Source organism: Seriola aureovittata, chromosome 16, assembly GCF_021018895.1.
Source record: "Seriola aureovittata isolate HTS-2021-v1 ecotype China chromosome 16, ASM2101889v1, whole genome shotgun sequence".
Lineage (NCBI taxonomy): Eukaryota > Metazoa > Chordata > Actinopteri > Carangiformes > Carangidae > Seriola > Seriola aureovittata.
The window spans coordinates 8,755,900-8,783,719 of NC_079379.1; the positions used below are offsets into that span (position 1 = coordinate 8,755,900).

General features: G+C 39.6%; 1 protein-coding gene across 2 annotated transcripts in view; it reads right to left on the reverse strand.

Annotated features, from left to right (window-relative positions):
* Window positions 1–3,032: 3,032 nt before the first annotated feature.
* LOC130183812 (prolyl endopeptidase-like) overlaps window positions 3,033–27,820 on the reverse strand; it is a 28,322-nt gene continuing 3,534 nt past the window's right edge. Inside the window, exons 1-15 of one of the 2 annotated variants that reach the window (XM_056399532.1) lie at window positions 15,847–16,068; window positions 13,009–13,083; window positions 12,784–12,917; window positions 12,534–12,664; window positions 12,216–12,425; window positions 12,006–12,127; window positions 11,795–11,900; window positions 10,567–10,758; window positions 7,487–7,684; window positions 6,960–7,063; window positions 6,494–6,630; window positions 5,346–5,440; window positions 5,080–5,211; window positions 4,175–4,331; window positions 3,033–3,686 (exon numbers count right to left, since the gene is read on the reverse strand). In XM_056399532.1, coding sequence (XP_056255507.1) covers window positions 3,392–3,686; window positions 4,175–4,331; window positions 5,080–5,211; window positions 5,346–5,440; window positions 6,494–6,630; window positions 6,960–7,063; window positions 7,487–7,684; window positions 10,567–10,758; window positions 11,795–11,900; window positions 12,006–12,127; window positions 12,216–12,425; window positions 12,534–12,664; window positions 12,784–12,917; window positions 13,009–13,083; window positions 15,847–15,888 — 2,130 coding nt within the window. In that variant the 5' untranslated portion in view covers window positions 15,889–16,068 and the 3' untranslated portion in view covers window positions 3,033–3,391. Of the gene's footprint in view, window positions 3,687–4,174; window positions 4,332–5,079; window positions 5,212–5,345; window positions 5,441–6,493; window positions 6,631–6,959; window positions 7,064–7,486; window positions 7,685–10,566; window positions 10,759–11,794; window positions 11,901–12,005; window positions 12,128–12,215; window positions 12,426–12,533; window positions 12,665–12,783; window positions 12,918–13,008; window positions 13,084–15,846; window positions 16,069–27,820 lie in introns of those variants that run through there. The other variant, XM_056399533.1, reaches the window with a different exon arrangement.

Below are 27,820 nucleotides of genomic sequence, written 5' to 3' on the forward strand. Positions count from 1 at the left end.
CTGCTGCTTTCTGAACCTCCCACGCAATCAAACATCACCTCCCTCAGATGCTGCTTAGCGGACCCCGGCTGAGAAGCATTTGAACTTCAGTAACACCGGACTTGGATAAATCATTATCGGAGGCTTATTGCAGATTGATGCTAGCTTGCATTCAAGATGTAATATGATCAAGAAAACACAAAAAAAGATTATTTACATGTCTTATTTTTGTCTTTTGAATAATACTCAGCTCTGGATAAATGTTAATGAATTCATTTAGATGGACAAATAAAGAATTATTCAGATTACTGTATCAGACACATTAAATAAATAAAATCAAAAATATAGCTGTAGAAGAATATGTTGCTGGCTCTAATCTACATAATGTCAATGATGAAATCTTAACAGGCTTGACACTTGACTCCTGCCTGCTGTAGGTCACAAGCCATCTCAGCATCTGTACACATGCTAAACCAACCAAAGAGCACGCCTAATCAGCTGCTATCTGCCTCCTATCCCTGTGTGGTGCATTATAATAATTGCTCTTGGTTTGAATTTGATGTCTTAGTATGCAAACAACATATCCCACAGTAACCCTCCTCAGCGGCAAGGCAGGTTCTGTCTTAGTTGGTGTTTTATTAGGCTTCTCACGGTTGGAGCGTAAATCTTCAATCAGATTTGCCTGTTTATTCACTGTAAATGAGACTGGGACAGGGGGAGATGGGCAGGGATTCTTCCAAGAGATACAAGGAAATCCGTGTTTCAAAATGCAAAAATATAGATTGGAATACCTGAAAAATCCATCACTTTATCTAAATCAAGCCAACACTCAAAAGTATTGTACGGCCTTTGGATAATTTAGAGGAAATTAAAGTACGCTACATGTGTAGATGTATTAATAATGAAAATAATGGTTACTTGCAGCCCTAATTTGTAGGTTCCAGCTGCTGTCCGCCGTTTTATATCATCATATATCTGGTTTATCCCTATATCCCTATAAAATCAAATACAAAACTTTCGCAGTTGAAAAACAAAGAACAAAAACTTGTTTAAAAAAAGAGTCAGAAATATAAGGGGAAGAAATACCAGAGAGGTAGTGGAAGAGGCAAAAGGATACAAAGAGGCACATGGGAAAGCAGACGACACCTCTGTAAAGACATTAGTGATTCCCAGCTGTGTGTTGAGAGCCCTCTCTCCTTCTTGTCCTCCCTCTATCCCCCACTCCCTCTGCTCTGTGTGAAGATTAAAGTGAGCAGCATAAAGGGGAGAGCGGTCCACCTCTAAGCTAGTGTGAAGGGGAAACTTCCCCCAGCACAAAAGTTCTGCTCTCCGCTCTTTGCCAAAGCGTGCCGCAACTCAAATCGGCTTTTAGAAATTAATCCCTGCATTATGGAAAGAGTAAAGTAAACAAACGGAGGACAGGATGGGGACCTGTGAGTGTGAGACAACTGTGGGGGGGGGTTTGTAGGTGAAAGCTTGTGTTTCTCCAGAGAGAAGGAGATGCGAAGGCCATGTGTGCCTCTACATGTGTGAACAGTAGGGAGGAAAAGGGAGCTCAAGAGGTGACATGCGGGGTGGAAGAAAGAAATGAAGCAGCACAAGTCTGTGCAATCCTCTGGGACACTCCTGGGTGAAGAGCGTCACAGCCTTTTTGCTGCATGATCTCAAAGCCCTTTCTCTGTCTCTCATATGTCCAGCTTATTACTGGCTTTGTCTTTCCATGGCTTCATTCAACCACTTTTTCCCCTGTGGCAAAGAGTCATTGTCTGCAAATCCTCCTCCTGCTGCCTCCTCTGCTTGCCGCTCTCCTTTTCCCATCCTATCTCTCCACTGAGAGGTACTTAGATAAGGCCTGGGGTTCAGTCTGACGAAATCAGAACTTCCCACTGAGCCGAGATTAAACTCTGAGTGACCGAATGGACAACTTCTCTCACTCTCCGTGGTTGGCTGGAAAAGAGTTTCCCTCTCTCTTTTTGACAGTTTAAACACTCGTCTGTCTGTCCGCCTCCCGAGACTCTCCATAAGTGCACTTTAAGTCTCTCCCAGCTTGTCTGCTTGTTGCCTCTCGCTGTCTCGCCATATATCTGCCGTCTATCATCGCTCTCCATCTCTCAACTTCTCTGTAGGCTCTAAAGATCTTTCCAAATCTCTCCTCTGTCTCCTTCCACTTTGAAACTTTACAGCTCCACATGTCCATTACTCTTATACAAGTCCTCGTTCTTGTCCTGTTTTATACACACATATCCTGCTCGTCTATCTACCAGTGATCTGACCCCCCCCTCCACCAATACCACCAGGCGGATCAACCAGCAGATAGATAATATAAAGGATTAAGCAGAGTGGCATCCTGCTGTTTGTGTTTTTTTTTTAAATCCTCAATCCCTCTCAATGATGCAGCCGAGCAGAATGACACTAAACTGACACCCAGCCTTTGACCTCGAGGTGTTAGCAGAGGGTTGAGCTTAAAGGGGAGTTTCTGCAGTCCCATACTGCCACTTGGTGGTGGATGTGAGAAGTTGATTAACTCAAATAATGCACAATATCTGAGGTATGTGTACTTCATTTAAAAACTGTTTTACATTTAACGATGCCTTATAACTCTACTCCACTACTTTTCATGGGGTTTTTTCTGCTACTTTGCATATTAAGATTTATACAAAACATATGATCATCTTATGATGATGGATTGCTGTAGACTGAATGATACTGGTATATACAGTAGTTAGCTCCACCTGAATCAGCTGCCGCAATAAAATACTGCTTATGTTAGTGCACCAGTAATGTCAATCCAATGATATAATCTATACAATAATACATTTGAAAGGGGCAGTATTAAAGTTTGCTGAAATATTTCTGAACTTCTACATTTTAAAAAGCTGAAACCAGAGATTTTTTTAATCTTGAAAAATGACTTCAATGACAAAGATTAACTGCTTATTAAAATAGTTAGATTCATTTCTAAAGTCTTTATGCTGAACAGATCTAGTTAGATCGACTTTGGTAGGCACCATTTACATTTAGGACACTAAAGATTATAATACAATAGACAGAAATCATAGTGCAAATGAAGGTTTTATTGAAACTTTAAATTCAATTTCAAATTTACAATGGGTTTTTAAAAAATTTCATCTTTTAGTGCATTTTATTAGTTAAAGTAATCTACGGTTAAGAGCTGTTTCATAAGGAGCAATTTTCTGTATCTTTCTTTAACCGTTCACTGTAATCATTCCTCTCTCTTTCACTTACGCTATTGTCAACTCACTCTTCCCTTGTCCCAGATCTCTTACCCATCCTTTCCCTCTAATTGGTTCTCATTTCTACAGTTTAAATAAAAACAAAAAACAAGTTCAGAAAGTAATCATCATCCCTTTAAAAGCCTTTCTCACTGTGCATAGTGGTTACTTCCCTCCCCTCACTCCTTCCAGCTGAGCCCCAAGGTCTCAGCAATGAAAGAAAAGATGTGAGCATCCTCCAGGATGGCTTTGGCGGTGGGTTTCCCTGCACCGTGCCCACTACGGGTGTCCACCCTGACCATCAAGGGCTGGCGCTGCATGGGGCCGCTGCCCACGCCGTGCTGCAGTGCAGCGCAGTACTTGAGGGTGTGCAGAGGCACCACGCGATCGTCGTGATCTGCTGTCAGAAGCAGGACAGCAGGGTAGGGGTGGCCAGAGTAAGGTGGCCGAGGAAGATTATGAAGAGGAGAATACCTGAAGAGAGGGTGAGACACACCAGGTGGAGGGAAAAATGTGACAAAACACCAAAAATAGAGCCAAAGGTGAGTGAGTGACATACAAGTGAGGTGAACTTAAGGTGAACTGCAGCTCTGCACTGAAACCTGATGGACTACTTAATAAAATAATGCTCACTCACACCAACCCGTGCTATTTTACTGTTTTCAAACAGTTATTTACTAAACTATCATTTCCTCCAGTCAGCGCTCCTGAACATGCTTTATCTGTTATTGATTCACATACTATGTTATTTGATCTCCTAGACTTGTTGAATTGGTCACAATGCCAAAATGAGGACTATAACTGGTCCAACAACTGTACTGCATTTCCACCCGTCAGACAGGATGGGAGCGGCAGATCAGGATTTGAACGTAACTGTGATGTATTCTGATAGAAAAGTGTGTTTTAGTGATAGTGATTGTGATGTGTTGTGATTGTGTTGTGATTGTGCACGTGTTTCATACTTGATGAGCCACTGGAACTGCTCCGGCTCGTCAGAACAGCCGTAGTCGGTGGTCCAGGCGTGGCCGATGGTGAACTTGTGGAACTTCAGCATATCCATCACCCCCACCTCCGCCACAGCACAGCCATACAGGTCTGGACGCTGGTTCACGCAGGCCGCTGTGTATGTGTGTGTATTCATAATTTTTGTTACAGATTTAATTTGCTTATAGACGCACACACACATATACATCCTCTTTACTTCACACTGTAGGACACAATCACTCCTAAATGGCCACTTACACACCACAGAAGAAGACATTATTTGGGTTTGTGCGATGCCATATGGCAGTCGCTCTTTGGTAAATGATGTGACTAATCACTGTTTAATGTTCTGTTTAATTGCTTAATTAATTGAAGCTAAGCAGCTAACTGCTGTTAGAAGAATTTGACATTAGCAATTATAACAAAAATGCACTGTAAAGAATACAAAACATTGTGATCAATGCAGCTGGGACTTACAACACACCAGTAGTCTTAGCTTTGAGGTTGATGTGATTTTTTTTTTAGGGTGCAAAAACTTGGAGTGTGCTGTGCCTTTTAGTAGCCTCATGGGTTAAACTGTGGGAGCTGAGCTGTTAAATTGGGAAGAAGTCGAGGTAAAGCTCCATGACGAGATTTCAGCTATAAAAAATAAAGTGCAGGGCTCACCCACACTCTCAGCTCCAGAGTGTAACAATGCATAATAGCTATATACCTTTGAAACCCTTTCACTTTCTCTTGCTCTCTCTCCCCCTCTGGCTTTATCGCTTCATTTCCTACTAAATAAAAACATACATAATGCACAAACACACACACACACACACACACACACACACACACACAAACAAACACACACACACACACACACAAATGATCACGTACTTACCCACTAGCAGCCCTCCGTTAGAGGCGCCATTGATAGCGATGCGGCTGGCTGTGGTGTACTCTTCCTGGATCAGATACTCTGCTGCATACTGGAAGTCATCAAAGCAATTCTGCTTGTTCGCCAAAGTTCCAGCTACAAATGCATGACACAGTGGAAGTTGAAAGTGTCAACCCAGAATTAAATAATAGAAAACTCTCTCCATTACCTCTATCGCTCTGACATGAGTAACTTAGATCTCCCTGGGTTTAGATGTCCTACGCTTGTACCTTTGTGCCAGGTGAGGCCATACTCTCCGCCCCCTCTGATGTTGGCCACTGCCAGAATCCCTCCCAGGTGTCTCACATACAGCAGGTTCGCAACACTGAAAGAGGCAAAACAGACAGAGGCAAGAAAATAAGTACAAACAGGTATAAACTGGAAAACACACTAGAAAAAAGAAAATGATGCTCTCACCATTTTCAAATTATGAAGAAATTATAGAAATGGATTTTTATGAATTGAAATGGTAAATGTAGCAGAAGTAGTGCTTTCGTTGAAAGAATACTTTTAAAATCACATCACTGCGTTATATTCACATTTTGATCACATAGGGTACACAAAGGTATACACAGCTCTTTTTCAGTGGGCATTGTGTACACACAATGCAGTGTTTCTCAAGCACCACTGATGCATTTATTTGCATCAACAGCCAATCATTAACTGAGAAATCAGACAGCAACTAGACCCTTGTGTTTTTATCCTTGTTTTGAAGTATCTGCAGACGGCTGCTTTGTTTACACCAGAGGCGAGAACAAGCCATCAGCTAACCCTCATGTGCTTTTCAATCAGAAATTTCTTATATAATCCTACTGGTGAGTGTTATTTTATACTGTAGGTGCATCTTTTGTGTTCAGTTTGTGAAGGTTCAGATAAAATAATGTTTTTTTTTTTTATTATAACAGCTCAGGGGCAGCTGTGGCTCAGGAGGTAGAGCGGGTCGTCCACTAATTAGAAGGTCGGTGTTTCAGTATCTTGACCAAGGTTTGATCCCCATCCTGGAGAAGCCGGGGAATCGAACCTTGGTCAAGATACTGAACCTCACGTTGCCCCTGATGGTTCTTCCATCAGTGTATGTGTGTGCATATGAGTGTGATGTACGAATGTGTGAGTGAATAGGTGAACGTGGCAGGTATTGTCAAGCGCTTTGAGTGGTCAGTAAGACTAGAAAGTGCTCTATAAGTGCAAGTCCATTTACATTTTATAAAAAACTGGTACGGGCACCTGCATTGTTCACACTGTTCTGGAGTTCTAGGGGCAAGATGACTTACCACCACATCTCTGACAGTTTGTAACTGATTACTGGTCATCTGTGTCTGCTCAGAAAAGATGGTAGTTACAGTGGTTGAGAGATTCTGGATAGATCAGTTGTACTTACTTGTAGTACGGTTGTATGGAGTGTTCAAAGCCTCCATATCCATAAAGGAAAACAGGATGAGTTCCATCCTTCTTCAGGCCCTTGGTGTGAACTAAAAACATGGGGATCTTGGTTCCATCTTTACTGGGGTAAAATACCTGAGAATATATTAGAGATTACGTTTTACAAAACACCTCTTATTGGGGCTCTCAGATAATGTGTGAATGTTTATATCTGATCTCTATTTGTCTATGTTTCTAGTCTAAAATGAGCTGTTTGCACACACACCAGTCACCACTTCCTCAAACATAGTACATTCAGTTCTGGGAAATTGCCATCATTATATGAAAATGCAAAGAGTAGATGTGGTAACACGACATAAACACAAATAAACTGGAAAATAACACTAAAGAAAGAGTAATGGGGAAGTGTGAGCACAGAGACATGGTGTCTGCTCTACAGAAATAAGTAAAGGAGATAAAATGACCTGGGTGGTCTGGTAGTCCTCTTGCTTGATGCCTTTTACCTCCACCTCCCTGAACACTTTGGGCTCTGGGTTCGACACACTCAGATCACAGTGGTAAATTATACCTTTGCACCAAAGAACAAAGGCCACACAGGTTAGAGGCTACTGCAAGTTTAACTCGACAACAGGTACATTTTTATAACTGGTTGCTCACATTTAGTGAAAATTTTCAACATTCAGCATATTTTTTTCCCTGACATGTACTGTAAAATTTAAAGGCAGTATAAGTAGTGAAAGTTGTCATTACAATAACAATGCAGCACTTTCAGAGAAAAAAAAGCTTTATCAAAAGATATAATCACTAGATTGATCAATAATAAAAGTATCATGAGATGCAACCCTAATTATCTTAATGTACTTTAAAGAGATTCTGCATCCATCGATGGTCATTGTTTTTGTTGTTCTTTTTTCATATGGGAATAACATTTTGCAGCATTAAATTACTAATATGATACAATTAAATATAACTTATCAAATGGCTGAGTTACCTGGTGTAGTGAAGGAGGTGAACTTGTAGAAGAATTCAGAGTGTTTCTTCTTGCAGCTCACACCGGCCACTGTGCCAACATCCAGTGGCAAGTCCCTGACCAGCCGGCCTGTGGACAACTCATACACCTGCAGGATGTCCTTCACGTCATGGACGTAGTTGACCAGCAGGTGGTGCTGGTTGAGACAGGAGACAAAGCCTGCAGAGGGATACAAAGAGGAAGTGGTAAAACAGTGAACATGACAGTATGTAGCTGTTTTTGTTGAAAACTGAGGGAGACTGTTTTTCGTTGTCTGTCTTCATTTATAGCACATAAAATATAGTATGAGCTACCAATTTATCTTGTTGAGTTATCTCATGAACTAGTAACTGCACATGACCTTATCGATTAGTTTGTTTAATTTAAATGTTACTGTACATATGCAGTAAAGAATTAATACAGATATAGACTGTGAATCCTTTTACTGGTGGCCTTTTCTCATCAACAGCCAGCAGAGGGCAGACTAATATACAGTCAGCTCGATACTGTATGCTGTAAATGTAGGACGTTTGATCAGTAGATGGCAGTGGTGCTAGAGAAGCTGTCTTCTCTTGGTTGTTGTGTTTATTAAACACAGCAACCAGCATTCAATATAAGGCATTTTTCTTTGAGTGTCCTCAGTGTCAAAACAAGGACATCACAGGGTAAACTGATGAATGTGTGACTTCATGCTTCACATCAATGATGTTATAGTGAACACTCTGATGCCCATAACCACCAACAAGAGGACTCAAACGGTTGTTTTGGTGTAAAGAAGTGATGTTCGGCATATCACTGAACTTATGTTGGAGCTGGGTCCAAGACAGTATCATTATAGAGGAGACAAGACAATCTTGTCAGCTTATAAAAAAGGGCTGGAGATGGTGCCATTCACTGGCCATGCAGCATCTGCAGAAATGATTTATATTCATTCATACAAAATACAGGAGCTCCATTCAAAAGCCATGGAAGAGCATGATATTGTCAAATGTTAAGTGTCAACTCCCTACTGTGGATTTCATGCATATGTGGCACATAGGATAGTTATTTAATATTATTTATTAATTTAATTGCCCACTCATTAATGTGTGTTGTTTATATGTATATATGTTTTATATTTTTACAGACACCCCCTGTTAAAATTTTAAAAATTCGTATTCCAGGCACGAGACCACCTGTGAGGCGATATAAGCTGTGGGCGAGCTGCAATCTTCAGTTGGCAGTTAACGTTTTGAGACCAGCTCACCCACAGTGCCTTTGTTGTTTGTCCTCACAGGTGGGTAAATTAGGTGAAAAAGGGTCGTACATGTTGTAAATATTGTGTGCTTTCTGTTTTGTGTATTGTTATGTGCTTTCGATAATTTTGCTTATATGTTAAATGTATAACTGTTGGTATTAGCTTAGCGTTTCTAGCGGAAGCGAGTGAGAGGTGAAGTTTGCCCTCCTCCGCTGGTAGATGTGTGTGTGAAAGTTACTGCTACAGTGTTTTGTGGTTTATATTTAGTATGTTTTGTCATTAGGTCCCAATAGTTTTGTTAATTTGTTATTTTATAACTGGGCAGTTAGTTAACGGTATATAACAGCTACAGCGCGAGCCGCAGCTGATTAACAGCACAGCGCAGTTCACCGTTGTTAGGCAACCAGAACGCTCAGACTGCGGAGCTGCAGAAATAGGAAGAGGGAGATTTTCTTATAGATACATTGTAAATATGATTGTTTTGTGATTTAATATATAAAGGGGAATAAGATAACTGTTTATACAGGGAAAGATTATAATTATAAATAGTAAAATTATATAGAATTAACATTGTAAATATCTGGTGAATAGTTTTATTGCATTTTTGAAATAGAGTAATTTTGATATTGTTATTTGTCCTCAAAGGCCCTCTTTTTTTTTTTTTTAAGTATGTCACCCCAGGAGTACGCAACTTCATGGGCGTAACACACACAGTGAATGTTTGATTCCATGGCAACAACTGTATGTTGCTGTTATACCCAGATGAGACATGCAGGCACACATCTGGAGGTGCAAAACTTGTCTGAAAATGTTTTTAAACATTATTAATTAAAAAAAATATATACATAATATGAAATAACACAAGATCATTAACTTTAACTAATAAAGCAATATAAACATTAGCATAATCTTTCGGTAACACATTATTAATTTGCCCTATTTAGCATTTATGAGTACAATATACAGTAAACATTTAATTAATTGTTTATAACACACACCAATGTAGTTCCACGCAGCTATAAAAACATTTTCAAGTGCTTATTAAATTACAATATTTGTCAGCAATGATAATTTCTTCACTCCACTGAAGAGTGCTCACACGAGGAGTTTTAGTGTGGAGACAAATACATCAATAAATGCCTAAATCTGCATATTACTACATTATAGTGCATTAGAAAGCATTTATTAAATATTTATATCTTTATTGTAAATGCTCAATAGGGGGGACTTCAAATAAAGCTTTGTCCATTTATTCAAACGATTTTCCTTAATATATATATATATATATATTATATATTGTACTGACGTGTTTGTGTGTGTCTATATTTCCTACGGGAACCGTGAATATTCACTTCTGTATGTTTCATTGATCTTCAGGGACAGTTACCATCACTTGAATGACTCATAGCAAAAAAAAAAAAAGAACAAAGTGCTTATGGACCAAATTTCACTTTTTGAGCAGAGTTCCCCCTGACGAAGGTCTTCAACCACAGAAAGAGAACTTCCAGTTGCGGTGGCTGAAATGTCATTGGGACAGAATTCAATGAAACAACGTTTTGCAAGATTTCGAGGGCATGATAGTGGAACTATGATTCCATGTATGAGCCTTTTACGCATTTCTAAAGCTTGGTGGAGTTTTCACACACTCCAGCACAAGCCCGCAGCTGTCATGCCAACAAAGGTCTGTTTTACAAACCAACCACATAACTGCTCTTTTAACTCTCAGACATATTTACATTTCCTCTGTAGTGAACTGGTACTGTATAGGTTGACCACATAGCCGACTTCTACCTTATATTCTAATGAAATTTCCATTTAGTCTCACCTAGAACATCCTTGTTGTGCTGTGGTAAGAGGGTCATCCAGTGCTGCCTGTCTGGTTTCTGGATGTCTATGTTGATGAGACAGTATCGAGGAGCATCCAAATTGGAGCGGAAGGTGAATACAGTTCCCTCGTTGGTGACGTAGGAGTACTGGGCCTCAAAGTTGTCCACAAGTTTAACCCATGGTAGCAGCCCTGGAGGAGCAGAGGGAATAAAATATGATATATATATATATATATATATATATATATATATATATATATAAAATACAAAACATTTTCTTCTCTATAACACTGACCACTGGGAATTCCAATTCTTTATGACATTTCACTCTGTGACATTGTATTTAATAACCAATTTCACAACACTCTTGTACTGAAAGTTTCAAAATTCCTGTTTGTGAGAGAGATATTTTTCACACCAGAAAACAAACCAAAATGAATTTTGAAATCTCCACATCTTGTGAAGTAACCGTTGAGTCACTGCCAGTGGTTTCAACTCCTCGTCTGCTGATACAGCACAGTCACTGTGTATTACGCAGAGATAAAATCTATTGCCGTTTGAAAATCAATTAATGGTTTTCAATGAAACCATTTTTGAGAAAGAAATCAAATACATTTGTACTATTCTACGACTATGTACTACTGAAAGTAGATACAAAGAAGGAAAACAATATCATCAAAGTTACAGGTCATGTTTTCATGCTGCAGCTCCTGTGCCACTAATAATTGCTATTAAAACAGTCAGAATTCACTAAGTTGATAACGGATTTCAAAGAACATTCATTTCAAGCTTTTCAAACAACAGGACTCGCTGTATTTCTTTGACATACACTATTTTGAACGGAATATTTGTTGAACAAAACAAGATGTGAAGACATCAACTTGCATCTGAGAAGCTGGGACGGGGTGTGATTTATCCAAAAAAAATGGCCAGTTTAGTCAATACAAAAAATCATTCCATCATTTGCAGAAGAAAATCCTTCAAAATGAAGAGAAATTTATGTCAAGGAGGTATGTATTTTTCTAATCCCTCTGGGCTCCCATGTTTGTGGATTTACACTTTGAAAATCTAATATAATTATAGTTTTTCTAGTTACATCAGCTTAACATCATTTTACCAGGGCACGTGATCCTACTTCCTAAAAAACCACAAGAACTGTTTCTAGCTGTGTTTATGGAGTGCTTAGATCACAGTACATGTATGGTGGACACAAGAACACAGACAGACCTGTGATGCCACTGGGGAGCTGCTGCAGGTCACAGTACCACAGCTGGTTGACCGGCTCACAACCTTCAGTGATGGACAGAATGGCATATCGACCATCGTCTGATATCTGGGAAGAGGAGGGAATCAAAATGGGTCGGAAAGTTAAGCTCTGACGAAGCTTTAAATGATCTTGATCATAATATCAAGTGATTTGAGATCATTAAAGACTTACAGTTACTGAGCTGTGCCACTTTGGATGGTCGGGGAACTCAGCAACCAGAATGTCTTCTGACTGCTTGGTGCTGATGACGTGGTAGTAGAGCTTCTGATTGATGTTGCAGGTGGTTTCAGTGCCTTAAGTGAAATACAGAAGGGTTAAATCTTGAATATATTTGTATTAGTCTTTGTGTGGTGAATGGTTGCATTTGTGTCTCTTCCTAACCATCTGTTTTGCCCTCCTGGCGTGGGTAGCAGTTGTAAAAGACGCCCTTTGCATCATGAGTCCAGGCCAGACAGCTGAACTTAACCCTCTCCAGTACATCAGGCAGTGGGCTGAGGTCATCAGCCTTCATGAAATGCACTGTCACCCAGTCTGAGCCACTGCTGCTCAGACCATATGCAAAATATTCACACTCCTCCGACAGACGGCCCACTGGATGGAGAGAAAGGACAAAAGAAAGAGGGAAGTCATCAGCAGTGTAAATCTCTTTCTATTCACCTGTGTGTATGTGTGTTTCTGCACAATACAAGCGTGACTCACTCTTCAGTGCCACAGTGCCATCTTCAGAGAGTTTGTTCGGGTCAAAGAAGATGGTGGCAGGTGCATCCAGAGAGTCCTGCACATACAGCACATCCTGGTTCTGGAGGCCTTTGTTGTGAAAGTAGAAATACCTGAAAAATAAAACAGGAAATAAAGTCAATTTCAGACCTGACCTTTAGGTAAATCCTGCTCATAAGTGTAGTTGTTTTTAAATCTGTGCAGTGCCCATCCTTTAAATTTTAACTAGTACCTCTTCCCTCTTTTGTAAGGGCAGCTGTATTTAGGATAGTCATAGAGGTCAGTGAGGCGCTGGTGGAACTGAGCCCGGACAGCACATTTCTCCAGGTACGGCATAGTCACTTTGTTCTGCTCTTCAACAAAGGCCTGAAATAAAAAGGGAGAGTGAGGAGGGATGAAATTAGGAGTGCTTTCGTCAAGAGGCAGCTTCAGCGTTCTGCAGGAGATGATCGCATACCATCGTTTCTGCACTGTCAGGGTCCTCCAGCCATGCATAGGGATCACTGATCTTCGTTCCATGGTAGTCATCCACCTGTTGATAAGACGTCCAAGTTAAACAGGAATAGGACTTTGATCATTGGCTGTTCTAGACAGATTCTTGATGGATTTTCTTTTTCAATAGCGTGTTTGTAGCTTTCCTGCAGAAACCGTTTCTGAGCATCTGCATTTTATCTGTCAACTGTGGCATAAATATCTGGCTCGTCACTTTGTCCTTTGTCAGTGCTGGCTTGGTGTTTTGCTTTTGAAACACCAACTGTTATGCATCAGTTGATATTGACATGCTAAACAAACGTTAGTCTTTTTTCTTTCTAAGTGCAGGCAGCTGCCCAACTGACTTGCAGTGAAAGAGGCAGATTCCTGTGCGGATGAATGAGAAAATTTGAATGATTTTGCCAAGAGCTGTAGCCAGTTTCCTGAGAATCAGCTCATCAGTATTCCTGAGAATTAATATCAGCTTGGCACCAATTAAAGAAACTACAATCAATGTGAAAAGCAGGCATGCACAAGTTTTGTTAAGCAAGTTGAGACTAGACCTTTTGTTTTTTAATCGATATGGGCATGTCACTTTATTTCATCGGACCTGCAGCTTTCAACATAACTATCAAGGCAGGACCCATCTGATATTGGATGGGTACACAATATTGCTAAATAGCCCAGTTGATGATTTGAAGTGCAGATAAAGAGAAGATGGATCTTTGCATCTCAAACCCTGAGAAGATGGCAGCCCTGTAGTGGGAAAAATCTCTGCAGAGAATGTTTCACACTCCTACGTGTTCGTTCCCAAGAAATTAGGGAGCATTTGCCCAACCCAAAACCTACATGTTCTCAAATGTCATACCGCATAACAACTATCATACACTCCACACTGGTATAGTGTTTAGAGAAAAATATGTCTTACCCAGATAAAGAGCTGATTGATTGTCACATCACAATGGTAAGTGAAGATTCACACATTTCTGACAGCACCGCACACCTCAGGGCCTTCCAACGCACTACAGCATGCCGCAGCGAAGTCAGCAGACACTGTATATGTGAGTTTGTGAGTTGATTGTTTCTCCTTTCAGTGCCCACTCAGATATTATGTTGCAGGGTTTGACACATGAGACACATGGTTTGGATCATGTTTGTTATTCTACTCATGTATTCATTCATACCTCATCGTGGGAGGGGACATGATGAGCTGATCTTTTCTAAGGTTACAGAATTTCTAAATGTAACATGTAGCATTTTTTCTTCTTCCGTGAACATTTTAAAAGTAAATGAAGCTTTATTTTTTCCATCTAATGCTTAACAAATTAGTATGTAACTGTGTGTGTAAATACTTTCCTAGTTAATTCTTTCATTGCGTCAGATGAGACGTGACACATGCACTACCCTGTTTGGGACTTGTGAAAGTCATTGTTTGTGGGGTCTTACTTCACCTGTTCCGCTTTGCCAGTGCAAATGTCCTCTTTTAGACGTATTCTCATGTTTTGAGACATTTCCCTTTGTTGTATTACATAACTGCAACTGAGACACCAGCAATTCAGGCAATGCCTATTTGGCTCTGCTGTATTCTGAGAGCTCAATCGTTAAAATAATGATACAGGTGTGTCAGTTACAAGCATAACACAATTGTGTACTATGGCAAAATAAAACATACACCCATGGCCATAGCTATAACCAAGACACTAAGGCCATGTCCTCTATATTTTTTCTGGGAATTTGCACCATTTAATCACCTTAAGAGGAGTTTAGATTCTAAATCTATAATAACTCTGACCTGACATGGAGTGGAGTTCAAGGGCTCATTCTGATGCATTTACAGTTTTAGGCAAAGAAGATTATTAATCATTAATTTGTTAAATTAGAGTGGAAATTACTAGTCAATCGATAAGTTGATTGACAAAATTGACTGGCAGCTATTATATTTGTTATTTACGTGTCATTTTTAAGCAAAATGCCTAATACACTGTGGCTTCTTGTCAAATGTGAATATTTTATGCTTTTCTTAGTTGCCTATAATAGTAAACTGAATATCTTTGGGGTGAGGACAATTAATATGACAAAACAAGCAATTAAATGAGTTTGGGCTTTGCAAAATTGTGATGGACATTTCTGCACTATTGTCAGGCATTTTATGGAAACGATTGATAAAATAATTGGCAGATTAACCAAAAATAAAATCATCCTTAGCAGCTCATTTCATCTCTATAAAAAACAGACGCGTTTCTCTACTAGAATTAAATCACTGGGCGTGTGCTGAAGGAAACACGTTTTATACCATGATGCATCAGGCAGGAAATTAGCATAAAACATAAATTATTAGCTGAATGGTTAAATACATTTTTTGTGCCTAATCTATAATTTCTTTAGTGGGTGTGGATATTATCAAAATCAAAGATAAGGCCCTACGCACACCACACCTGAACAGGGTAGTCATAAAGGATCATAAAACAATGCTAACTGTCAACCAAACAAGTCAGCGTGAAGTAGCTGCTGATTCACGGTGACGTCGTTTCGTGGGGTGTTGGTTTTACTTCACCTGGACTGCACGACAAATGCGTGGAAACGCAACACGTGCTCAAATAGCCACTTCTTCGTGTGTGTTACACTACTTCAACGACTTCCTTTCAGTTGGCCTTATAAGTTTGGTTTTTGTTCCGTCATTCTATTGCCATTCGCCTCTGTAACCATACACCCACATAAGTCGCCTTTCTCTTCCTGGTCTCGCTTTTTCTGCTTGTGAATTTCACCGACAAAAAAGGGAGATAAGAAAAAAAAAAAAGCTCACAGCAGGACTTTTGACACTGACCTTACTCTCATCTCTTCGAGCAGCCGGGTACTTAAACGCCATTGTGGGGGTTCCTATAGTGCTCCTCTGTTTAGCCTTTCTCTTACTAATTTGTTTTTTCTTTTTTCTTTTTTTTTATCGTTGTGAGTGCAGCGCCTCCAGTGAATCAATGGGACCTCGAAGTGAAAGTGAAATCATTCCCCTCCCCACACACACACTAACAAGTCTGCACGAACCGCCTGGGTTGGTTCTGCAAACAGGAAATGATGTGGCATTCAGGGCACGGCCGTAGTACGTGCTTCTGCGCATTTGTGAAATTAAAACGACACTTTTTACACAATTTAAAATCTCCCCCACCAAAACATTTCATGTGACAAAATAGTACGTGCCTGCAGGCGCAAGTGTCTTAATGGGAATTTGTAGATAAAATGTGACATTGTGGTGAGGGACTCAAAGCCTTGAACTTGTTATTAAAGGGGCAAAATAAAGAGGACGTGTTTGCAGGGAGACTGAAGAGCAGATGAAGCAAAGAGAAGTTGCGCATTGATACTGAGAACTGCAGGCTTGTGGAGACGGCATACGCACTGAAAGACTGTAATGATAATGATAAAAAGCAGTGCTGCTTTTGATTAGATATGATCATCCCCAACAGCTGCATGGTGTCACAGGCCTTTCAAAACCTGCAAACTGAAACTAACCATTACTGTCATTACTGGTTTGAATCTTTTCATTATTATTTATGATTAATACGTAAATAATTTAGTCAATAAAATTACTAAATGAATCACATTAGTCCAAAAGATACTTAATTAAAAACAATGTAAAACAGAAAAGTAGTACATTTTCACAAAGGTAAAGCTATAGTGTTTTTACAATTGACCTCAATGATTTATTGATTATCCAAATTGTTGATCATTTTCAGTCAATTGACCAATCAGTTCTAAAGCTTTCACATAAGGCATTTCTTTATCATTCCTTTAGAGTGAACAGAGTGGTAGTATTTTTTTTCCATTTAGAAGTGATTAAAAATAGTAAGATGACAATCCCATTATTCATTGTTCTATCTTCTCCACTTTTCTTTTTTCTTGGTGGGAAGTTGCATTTCTTACGGTAAATGAACCATTAATAGTTCAGTCATCTGACAAGAAAATTAAAGGCCTGCAAGTGTCAACAGCAACACCTGCATTATGTAATTGGTAGTCACACTATGACACAAACAAAACTGAAACCACAAGCATATGATGCACCTGAGTTGTGAAACAAATACAATTTTCAGCCCCAAACCAGAGAAACAAGATAATGACAATTTAATTGAAAATAAAAACAAGTTCTACAGATATGAGTCTTTCACTTTCCGACACCTCAACGTCACAACTATAAATAGTTCCTTATCTCTTTGAAAGGTTTGGTTTTGACATATTTTTGCCTCACTTTTTCCCTAAGAGACACAGTGTTGTTTTAGTCAGTCAAGACGTTCATAATTAGCTCCATTAACATCCGTCATTTCATCACTTCTATTTGTTGTGTTAGGAATTTACTTGTAACAGATTTAAAACTGTTGAGACATCGTAACTCCTGGATTAACGACCCCCACCTCACCCCCCACCCCCAAAATGGAAGGACTGGAGCTGAGACAGAGAGAAGGAAGAAAAACAGAGTTTCAGACGTGTAATCTGTCTAATCCACAAAGCTGTGAAAACGACTGGGGAGGAAAGGAGGGAGGAGAGGAGGGGAAAGATGGAGGGCAGGGAGTTAGAAAGAGGGCTAATTTCAAACTAATTTAGTTAAGGTGATTAAGTGAGACTGGCTTGATGAGAAAATAAGCTGTTAGAAGGCCTCTGACCTTGTTTCAGTGTATTTACCACTGTCACATTGTATGTGTATATAATGATTTCACAGAAACCAGATACGATAAAAAGACAAAAACAAAGCGGATAGGTTTTCTATTATAAATTCTATATCTATTAAAAAATAAGAAAATATAAGCAATTATTATATTGTGTCACTATTAACAAAAAGGAAAGTCGAATTGCGTCACTATTCATCATAAAAACACAAGATGATTCACAAGACACTCACTATCTGATGGTTAAAATGCTGACAGTAAAATACAATTTTAGTATAGCCACACCTAATTCATGTTATCATAAATTATGATTAAATCTTATGATTAAATTTCTCAATGATATTCTGGGTTTACATGTATATCTGTGTGTATGTTGTCTGTTTTCTGTGCTACATCTAAAAATTCTGAATATTAATACATTTCATATTATCTGACGTTGTGGTGAAGCAGCCCACTCTGAATTGCAGAAGGGATAATTATAAAAAGGCAACATTCGGTGGTAAAGTAGCCAATTTAGCCCAAGCTTTGGCGATTACCTAACAACTGTATGGCAACAAGTGCTTTAATTGGCAGTAAAGTCTACAGAGGGATCCCTAATCTAGGGGGCCGTTGGGGATGAAAGTGGACCAGGCCAAGCCAAAGGCAGATGGGCTGTTACAGCAGATATTTGGGGCCCCAGACAGCCTGAGCCATCGCTGAGCCGTGCAGCAGTCCGACTGGGCTGGCTAGGCCCCTATACGGAGGCCGGCTTCAGCCTGGTCTGCATGGCGTGCTGTGCAGATGGGCCCTAATTGGCTGGAGAGACCCAGGTAGTTTGCCAATCTGCGAAGACAGAGAGATTAGATTAGCCATGTCAGATTACAGCAGAGCAGAGTCAGACAGTGTCGTCTGACTGCCATGAAAAGCTCCAGACTCACCCACTGAGAGAGAGAGAGAGAGAGAGAGAGAGAGAGCGAGAGAGAGAGAGAGGGACAGAGGAGAGGAGGAGGGAGGGGCTGAGCTGTTGATGTTGTGAGGAGGAAAACAGACGGGGTGATGAAAAGTGTGTTAATGAAGGTGTGTAAATTAAAGGGAAGCAATGGGAGAAGACCTAACTTTTTAAGAAAAAAATGATTATGAATAACAATAATAATAATAATAATAATAAGAAAATGTGCCTGGAAGTGAAAAGAAAATATATAATGGGTAGAAGAAATTCAATAGGCCTGTAGGCTTGTATGTATGTAAACATAAACACATAAAAACATACACACACAAGTGAACAACATTACTCACTCCTATAGCCCTGCTCCTCAACAGATGGTGCAGAGCGCAGCCACTGAAACAGATAATCCGTTATTGTTCTGAATATTTTGATTATTGTCCTGGTTGTCATTTCAAAATCATACACAAATCACCTCCTAACCTTAGCTTGATCCTGGGCTTACCGCTGCTCCGAAGCTAATATCGTTGGCTCAGCGCCCAAAGCCGTATTGTAATATAACTGAGAGTGCTATTCCATAAGCTTCTCATTTTAGAAATTGATGATGTAGAGATTTGTTCTCTGTATGGAGAGAGCACAAAGAGAGGCTAGGGGGGCGGGGGAGATTTGAAGAAGGTGTTTACAATTGCTGGCTTGTGTTGCTGCCTTCAAGTTGGATTTAATCCATAGACGCACAAAATGTTGTTTTTTGTTCATGATTCCACTGCGAAATATGTCCTTCATTCCAAGTGGCACCGCTGTTTGGCACCATATTTGTAAAATTTTTGGTTTTGTTTATTTATGAATTTCACTTTTATAATTTTTCTTTTTTTTTCATTTCTCAGACCTAATTTTTTTCACCTAGAAAACAATTATTTTCATATGTCTTCTAAAACCGACATACCCAACCTCTTTTTATTTCAATTAAACCCATAAGCAGTGCAGCCCGACCTTAAATTAGTGATAATCGATGAAGACCATGGTGGTAGTTGAGGCCTGATGCCAAGTATTGATCTGTGGTTAATGTTTTTGTTCTGCGGTACGCATGATGCCCCAGGGACAATAAAAGACCAGTGAGATTAAGACAATTAGGGGGTTGATTGTTATCCAAAAGACGAGAAGAAGAAGAAGATTAAATGAGGAGATTTAGGTCAAAGTGGTGATGTCCAGAGGAGGGAAGGAGGAGGGGCAGGGAAAAAGGAGGAGGGCAAAGAAAAGGTGGGAGGAGGAGGAGGAGGAAGGATTTGGGTCAGAGAAACTGATCGCTGGTAGTGTGAGAGGTTGCCCTGGCCTAGAGAAGAGAGTGATAGAAGGAGGGAGGAAGAGAGGGCCTGATTCCAGGCATGACTACATTGGATTAACCTGGAGAGCAAGGTGGGGTGTCACCTAGTGTACTTCACCTGATTTCCACATTGGGCACACCTGTCTGGGGATTTTCCTTATCTGTCTAGACTTCTGAATCAGCATCGCTGCTGTGAGGTTTTTCTTTTCTGCCTTCTCTCTCTGTCTCACTCTCATCCTGTTGCCCCTGATGCCCCTCCCTCCTCCTTATGTGGCCAGCCTAATTAGCAGACATTTTTATTGATCCGCTGGATTTGGTGCTGAAATCCCCTTCTCTGTCTGCCAGACAGATCTTGGACTAAAGTCTTTCTCTTTAGCTGTTGGTCTGTGAGATTGGGGAGGGGGCGGCAGCACTTGGACCCACCTGTTGACCACAAGCCAAAAGCGTGCACGACTTTGCTACACCCATACATCACCCATTTCTTGTTCCTGTTCTCCGCATCACAACATCTTTAAGTCTTAAGGACCTCATGTGATCTGGACCTGCTAGTTATTAATTGCCTGTGTTGGGGGGGGGGGGGGGGGGGGGGGACTAGATTTAGCAATAATTAGGGTTTTAGGCTGGTGGACTCTCATTAGTTCAGGAAGTAGGGGATTGAGATAAACACACCCTGATAATTAAGTGGTAGGGAAAGATTATAAACTACCAATTAGCTGCCACACCGTAGCTAATAAACTTACATCTGCTGGCACTTGTTGTGTTTGTAAGCTGTTGTTCCTGTTGTTCACAGTGTTATGCAATATGGGATCATTGCATGACATCTCTGGTAAAGTACTTCAGTATAATTTTAAGGTACTTCTACTTTACTTCCCTCTCATTTCCAATTCATGCTACTTTATTCTTCTGCTCCACCAGAGCCAGAGGGAAAATATAGTACTTCACTCAACTGCATTTATTTGATAAGTGTTAGATTAGGATTTTACATGTTTTGCATAAAACGGGACTACTTTACTGTAAGTACCTTACTTTTCTGTAAGTAATTTAAACTAACTTCACCTCCATCTGCGACAACAGTAAAATGATGCATCAGTGTTAACAATCTCACAGTTTCATACTGATATATAACTTTTGATACTTTAAGCACATACTTTAACTTCTAAATACTGCTGTATGGCACAGTCGTCTTACTGTTCAGCTTAAAGCTCAAGGTTTCATATTGAAACTGTATATACTGAAAGAAAGCTATGTCATGCAATCAATTTTGTTTATGAATGCCAGGTTTTTCCCTTTAACAGAAGACTCAAAGTCCCACTGGTTTAACAGGTTCTTAAATCTGATGAATCAGGTAACAGGATTTCATTACATGTTACTGTAATGTGGCCTGTGCCTGTGTGCACCTGCATGTCCAGCACTGTATATCGGCAACTGCAGGAAATGCACTGCATCTACTTATTTGCAGAACTGTGTATATGGCAAAAGATTGCAATCTTATGTAATCCAAATAATTGTATGAGTTATAAAAAAAATCAGTACACCCCAGTCACATAAAGCACAATGGAATTAGAAAATGAATTTTTTAACAGAGAAATAACTGTTGCAAATACTATGCAAATATCCCCAGCTGGTGCTGTGCTGCACCATCCATGCGTTCCCCTTTTGTCACGACTAAGCGATGCACTCTGAGTGTGAACATTCACATGCATAACTGAGAGAATCACAGCATCAGCTCAAAGATACATCTCACATGTAGCCTCAGATTGAGCCATTTTTAACGACTAATATCTCTCTGAGTTTGTACAAAAGGTGAGCGCTAAAAGGCTTTTCATGTGTTTTTGTTTGTTTTTTTTTTAAAAAGAAGAAGAGCCTGTGCAAATGAGCAGGCACCACAGAAAAAGAGTTGCTGGTAATAGCAAGATCCGTGTCAATTCTCAGAAAAGATAAGATGCAAATATTTGTGGTAGTGACGCTGACTGAACTGGACAAGTATACGATCAGTGTTCTTTTATTAACATTAGCATGAGCAAGGTGCTAGTTTTTATCATCGTGTCATTAGGTTCATGAAAAGACACAAGAAAACAAAGTTTACAGTACAGAATGCAAAGCTAAGTTAAAGACAAAATATAATATACACTGTTGCTCATAAAGTTGGAATAGAATATTTTTTTTACCTCTTTCCATGAAATGATTGTGACAATGTGGTTTATTCTTGACAGATAAAGTGTACAACTTTATTAGTCAATCTCTTCCAAAGTGATTACTGTTGCATTTAAATAGGAATAAACAGAGGATTGTGGCTGAAAACAAAATTATTCCAATTTTATGGGCAACAGTGTATATGTTTTATTAATGTGGGAGATTAATACAAACAATTTAATAACACCTATTCAAAATACCATGCATATACTCTGCTCTCAGATTAAATTAGACCTGTGAGCTCCATGCATCAGTTCTCATATGGTTCAAAGTCACTGTATATGTGGTAAACAGAGTGATGATGATAATGCAGATAAGGATGTTGTTTGTTGAGACCTCTGGCTCCTTCCTCCTTCCTCTTCTGTGATGGCATGCGACCCAAAAGGTGTGAAAATGACAGAGGTTATTTTGGTCTGTCATAGTCACTCTCTGAGAAACTATGGCTTCTGCTACAGATGCTGGTGAGAAAGTGTCAGCTCTCACTTAGTGTTAACCTTGTAAGATAGACAGACCAGCAAGAGGCTGAAAAGTGTCAGATTTGTTTAATAAAAAAAAAAGTCATCTAAAGTCACTACGTTTATCTTGTACGGAGGCTAAGTCAAGTATGTCATACACATTTACGGTAAATGTATTGTAGTTATAGTTTTGCTATAGCTTTGAATCATTGATGAACTGCTTTGCAAAAAAGCAGAAAGACACAGACACAACTGATGTATGTTCTGAACAAATCCAGGGCAGACAACAACTCATTTTGCAGCAGAGTGTGTTTGCAAGAGGATGATGTAATGGCTATCAGCTAATAATAGTCACGCTGAAAATATATTTTACTCTTGTACCTTTATCATTATGCTACAGTGTCAGTATTGTGGTAAGTTTGTTAATTAAAGTCTGTCAGTCATTTCAAGGCCACAAATATGTTTTTTTTTATTCTGAGAAGTGCCGTGCACACTGGTGTCCTTGTGTTTATTTGCCCTGGCTTCTCACAGAGAAAATGAAATTACAGCTTATGTTCATGCATTGTTGGAGTTTTCACACGAATCCACTCTATCGAGTTTCTGTTAATGTATAACCTTTACTGAAATGAAGTTGAACCCCTCCCTTTTTTTTAATCTTTGTCTTCCTAGTTTTGATAGCATCTGCAAAGAGTGAATTTCACCAGCAGACTGAGATAACTGCCCCTCCTTAAAATCTTACTTTTTCAATTGATGTTTTGCCATGTTTCCAAAGAATCGGATGCAGTTCTGTGGAATTGAACAATAACCAAAAAGAAAAAAAAAGACAGTCTGTGGTGGAATCCAGTGGAGCAGGAACAATCACCAGGAAATTGCACCAATCTTAAAACAGGTGGAGAAAAAGAGAATTTAAGTTGTTTTTATTTGACTTCCTATGGTTAAAAAAAACACTTAACAACGCTTCTTAAGTCACTGGAGGTGTCTACTTTCATAGATTGACAAAGATTAAACACGAAGATTAAAATTATGCCTTTGTGTTTCAAATCACACCTGGATTATACACGTTGACCTATAGAGCCCATATAGGATTCCCCCCCCCCCCCCCCCCCCATATGCAAACATGATTGCTTCCATAAGCTTTGAAACGGTACTTATCTGTCGTTTAGTTGTCCTCAACACACAAAGGCCTCTTCCAATGAATTTATAAATATCCCCTGAGGCAACTTAGCAGGTCAAACAAGTCACAATTATTTGTACAAAGACGGATGTTTGCCAAGTCACGCTGTATGATGTGTATAAACTCTAATTGAAACACAATGTTTTTTTATTTAAAAAAGCCATACAAGGAGATGCATGTAACTGCTGACATAGAAACCATAGATCATCCTGTGGAACAATAAAGCCCAAACAAAAGTGATGACAAATGATTTGTCAAAACAAAACCAACAGGGAAAACTCTGACATTATCATTTCCCACTCATCCACTGACAACAAAGGGACTTCCAACCGCCAAAGACTTCTACCCATTTGGAAAGTAAGCCTCACAAAACAAGGATGCTTCCAGGAAAACAATTGCCAATGCATGTCAGTGATAAAATGCAATAATGTAATCCTACATATTTAAGGTTCAGCTAGCACGGATAATCCTCCTGGTTAAAGGGATCTGGTAGAAAATTAAGCTGGCCCTGGCTGAGTAAACAACAACCCCCCCCCAAAAAGTGACGTTTCTGTGGCTACTTCCTATAGGTCATCTACTTCCTGGTGAAGTGGGTGTGGTATTTTGCCAGGGACAGCAACTACAGTACCACGGTAACAGTGCATTATCAGACAAATAATCCTCTTTTTCTCCCTGAGGATCTGCTGCTCAACTGTTAATTGTTTACCACAGCAGAACTGGAAAAACATCAAGGGAGGGGGAACACTCATAGAGTAATAAGGAATGTGGACATGTAGAAACTAAGAAAGACAGAGTGGGTGATGTAAACATTGTCATAACCTATCCCTAAAGTATCATAAATTTTAGGGTGTGGCATGTTTCAGAGGGACATTGTAGTCAGTTTCTGGCCAAGCAGCTGTAAACAATGTGAGATGTCACATTTGTTCCATGACTTGATTATTTTTACTTTCATTCTCAGTGAAAGAAAAAACCACAGATCCTGCACCTGACAACTTCTCATCATTACAGTATGTAATGGGCACCTTTTTAATGCCTTGTTTTCTTATGGTGGATTGGAATTTGGGCCATTGTTCATTTCCAGGTACTAGACCACATGAAACTAAGAATCTTACTTATTAGAAACTACCTGGAAAGACAATGTTATGATGGATATGCTCTCATAAAATATTGAGGGGAACGCATGATACTGCCAACTAAAACTCCCCTAGTTTGTTTTTGTAGAGAGAGGGTGTAAAAGGAGATGTCCTGTGTGGATTGTGATAGTAACAGAATCAAAAGTAAAAATGATGACTAATGATCAACAATGACATTTCATCTTTCTTTACGGACATGTTTAACATGTTCACACTAACTGACTTGTTTATATGTGAAATGTTACAATTACAATACAAGATGCATTATTTTAACAGCATTTCCTGTTTTAGCCATGCTAGTGCTTAAATAACTCAATAATTTGTACATGGATTGCCATGACATGTTGTTGAGACATTCACAGCCCCCAGTGGATGAATTCTACTGACCTTGGTGGTCCCTCTAGTGCCACCATGAAGTCATTTGTGGTTTTGAGTGAAATGTTAGGACAGCTATTGAATCACAATAAAATCTGGTAAACATATGTTCCCCTCATACCTTTGGTGATCTCTTCTACAATATATGATATATATATATAATATATGATATATATAATACCTAATACTTTATCAGCAAAACGTATGACAAGCTTGTCAGCTGTACTTTGTGTTAAGAGATAATACGCTAACATTAACATGCTAACAGGGTAAACTAATCTGTGAACATTGTAAATATATTATATATACCAGCTAAACATCAGCATGTTAACATTGTCACTGTGTTCATGTCTGCATACTGATGTTAGCATTTACCTCGCAGCAATGTTGTGTCTAAGTACAGCCTCATAGTGCCACTAGCATGGCTGTACACTCTTGGTTAGCGTACTGATATTAGCATTTACCTCATGGCACGGTTGTGTCTGAGCACAGCCTCATAGAGTCACTAGTATGGCTGAACACTCCTTGTTAACAGTTGGACAATAACGGAAACTGTAGCTGTAATTGACATTAGTCATGCTTTAACTGTCAGGTGCTCAAGAATAAAAGTCAACAACCCCACCAGCATGTAGAAGTCCCCAGACGGACTCTTCTGGTGACTCATAGAAGGAAAACTGGATTAGCCAATCCACTCTGAAACTGAGTTTGCCTTTCTAACACTCTACCAGCCATAGATCAAAAGTATAGGCATTAGACAGGTAACAGTCACTACGACATTCCCATATTGCACAAGCTTTAAATGCCTTCAGATTCCTGTAAAAGCATACTGCTTTCACTGACAAATGGGGACAGCTCTGGCTCATTCCTGCCATTGCTGCATTACACTTGAATGCCACACCTTCCATGGGCACACATTTCCTTACAAGGAGCTTGTTCAAGAGAAGGTAGAGGTAATTTATGTTGTAATTCCCTAAAAAGAAATCGAAGAGTGTATATTGTTTGGGAGGGTTTAACATGGAAATAAAAATACTCCTTTTCTGCCTACTACTTTTGTAAATTTCTTGGTTTTGAGTTCTGTTTCAACTACTATAAGTCACTTACAGTGACAGTTCAATGTAGGAAAATGAAGATTTTAGCATTTCTGAACCTATATGCTTAGTCATTTTGTGCCTGGCTGTTTTGTCAGTGTTTAAAGTAAAATGAAAAACAGAGCAAAAATATTTTTTCTTTAGCACCAGTTCCCCGTCAAAACTCTCAGTGGTTAAGATTCGATTTACGAGTGTGCTGTGGTAAATTCATTCAGTAGCCACTATGTAGTGTGGGTGTGGGTGTGAGTGGGTGTGAAAGTCCTTACAAGAAATATGTCATATCTAAAAGTTTATTTCACAGAATAGAAACATTTGCACAAGGTGGTACTTTCTATCTACACTATACTCCTTTATGTCTTTTTAAAGTGTCTGTGTCTGATGTATTCATTAATTGTTTGTAAAACAGGGGTAAAAATTACTTAATTTTCATCTGTAACCAAAACCCTGAAGTTTATATTGTCAAAAGAATAATGACAGGGCCTTTAAGTTTTCCAAATAACTTTACATTCTATTACATGATGTATTATATGTATGTTATTTTTGTCAAACAGACAAAAGTACAACGCAAGTTACACAATTGTTGCCCATTGGTTGGGGTACATATGTAATGTGGCTTGGGGGTGATGCAAGTTGGTGGAATCAGTGGTTATTGATGGGTAAACAATAGGATTATTTACTTTATACCCCTAATTGCCCTATTTGTTTTCTTGTGGCTTAGGGGAACAGATGTAGCTGCCTACATTCTAAACTAACCCTTACTTCTTTGTTTTACTTTGCTTATGATTCAGTTCTTTCACATTGTATATCAGATTTATTTGTGTATGCATGTTCACTGTACGCAAACAACTGTGTGGATTTGTCATCACTGTAGAAATGACTGATGAGTGAACGGAAAGGGTCTTTTTTTAGCTTAAGGTTTAACTCAGCAAAGGATGTAATGCAGCTCACTTGTAAAATCAACATTTGGTAGAGCAGGTGGCGGCTTTCTCTGCACTGTTACTGACACCAGAGCCGTGCAGAATTAGATGTTGCATAGCAACAGGTGTTCATTTAGACCAGACTATTACGAAATACCCAGGTACCATCAACCTGGTATTATCAGGTCTCAGGTCACATCACTTTGTCTGATTTTCTCCGTCTCAGACAGCTTCAATACAGATGACCCCAGGTCTTTCCTCCACTTATCCTTTTCGTCTTGTCTGGTGCCCTCCCTCCCTCCCTCCTTGTGTGAAGGCTCAGTTCCCCTTGCCCTGCGAGTGAGGTTTCCCTCCCTGAAAAGGGCATGTCTGGACCATCTAATGTCCCGGATGTGATGTGTGTCCAGGGGTGAGATGAGTCGGCTAGCCTGTTATCCTGGAGTGCTGGGTCTTTAGCCTCTGAGCCCTGAGCCTGAGTCCAGACTGTCTGCAAATTAGAGAAATTAGCCCAGCCGGGTGCGGGCCAGTGAAAGAGCCCAAATCCCCACTTCCCCTCCCTCTCCCTTCCACC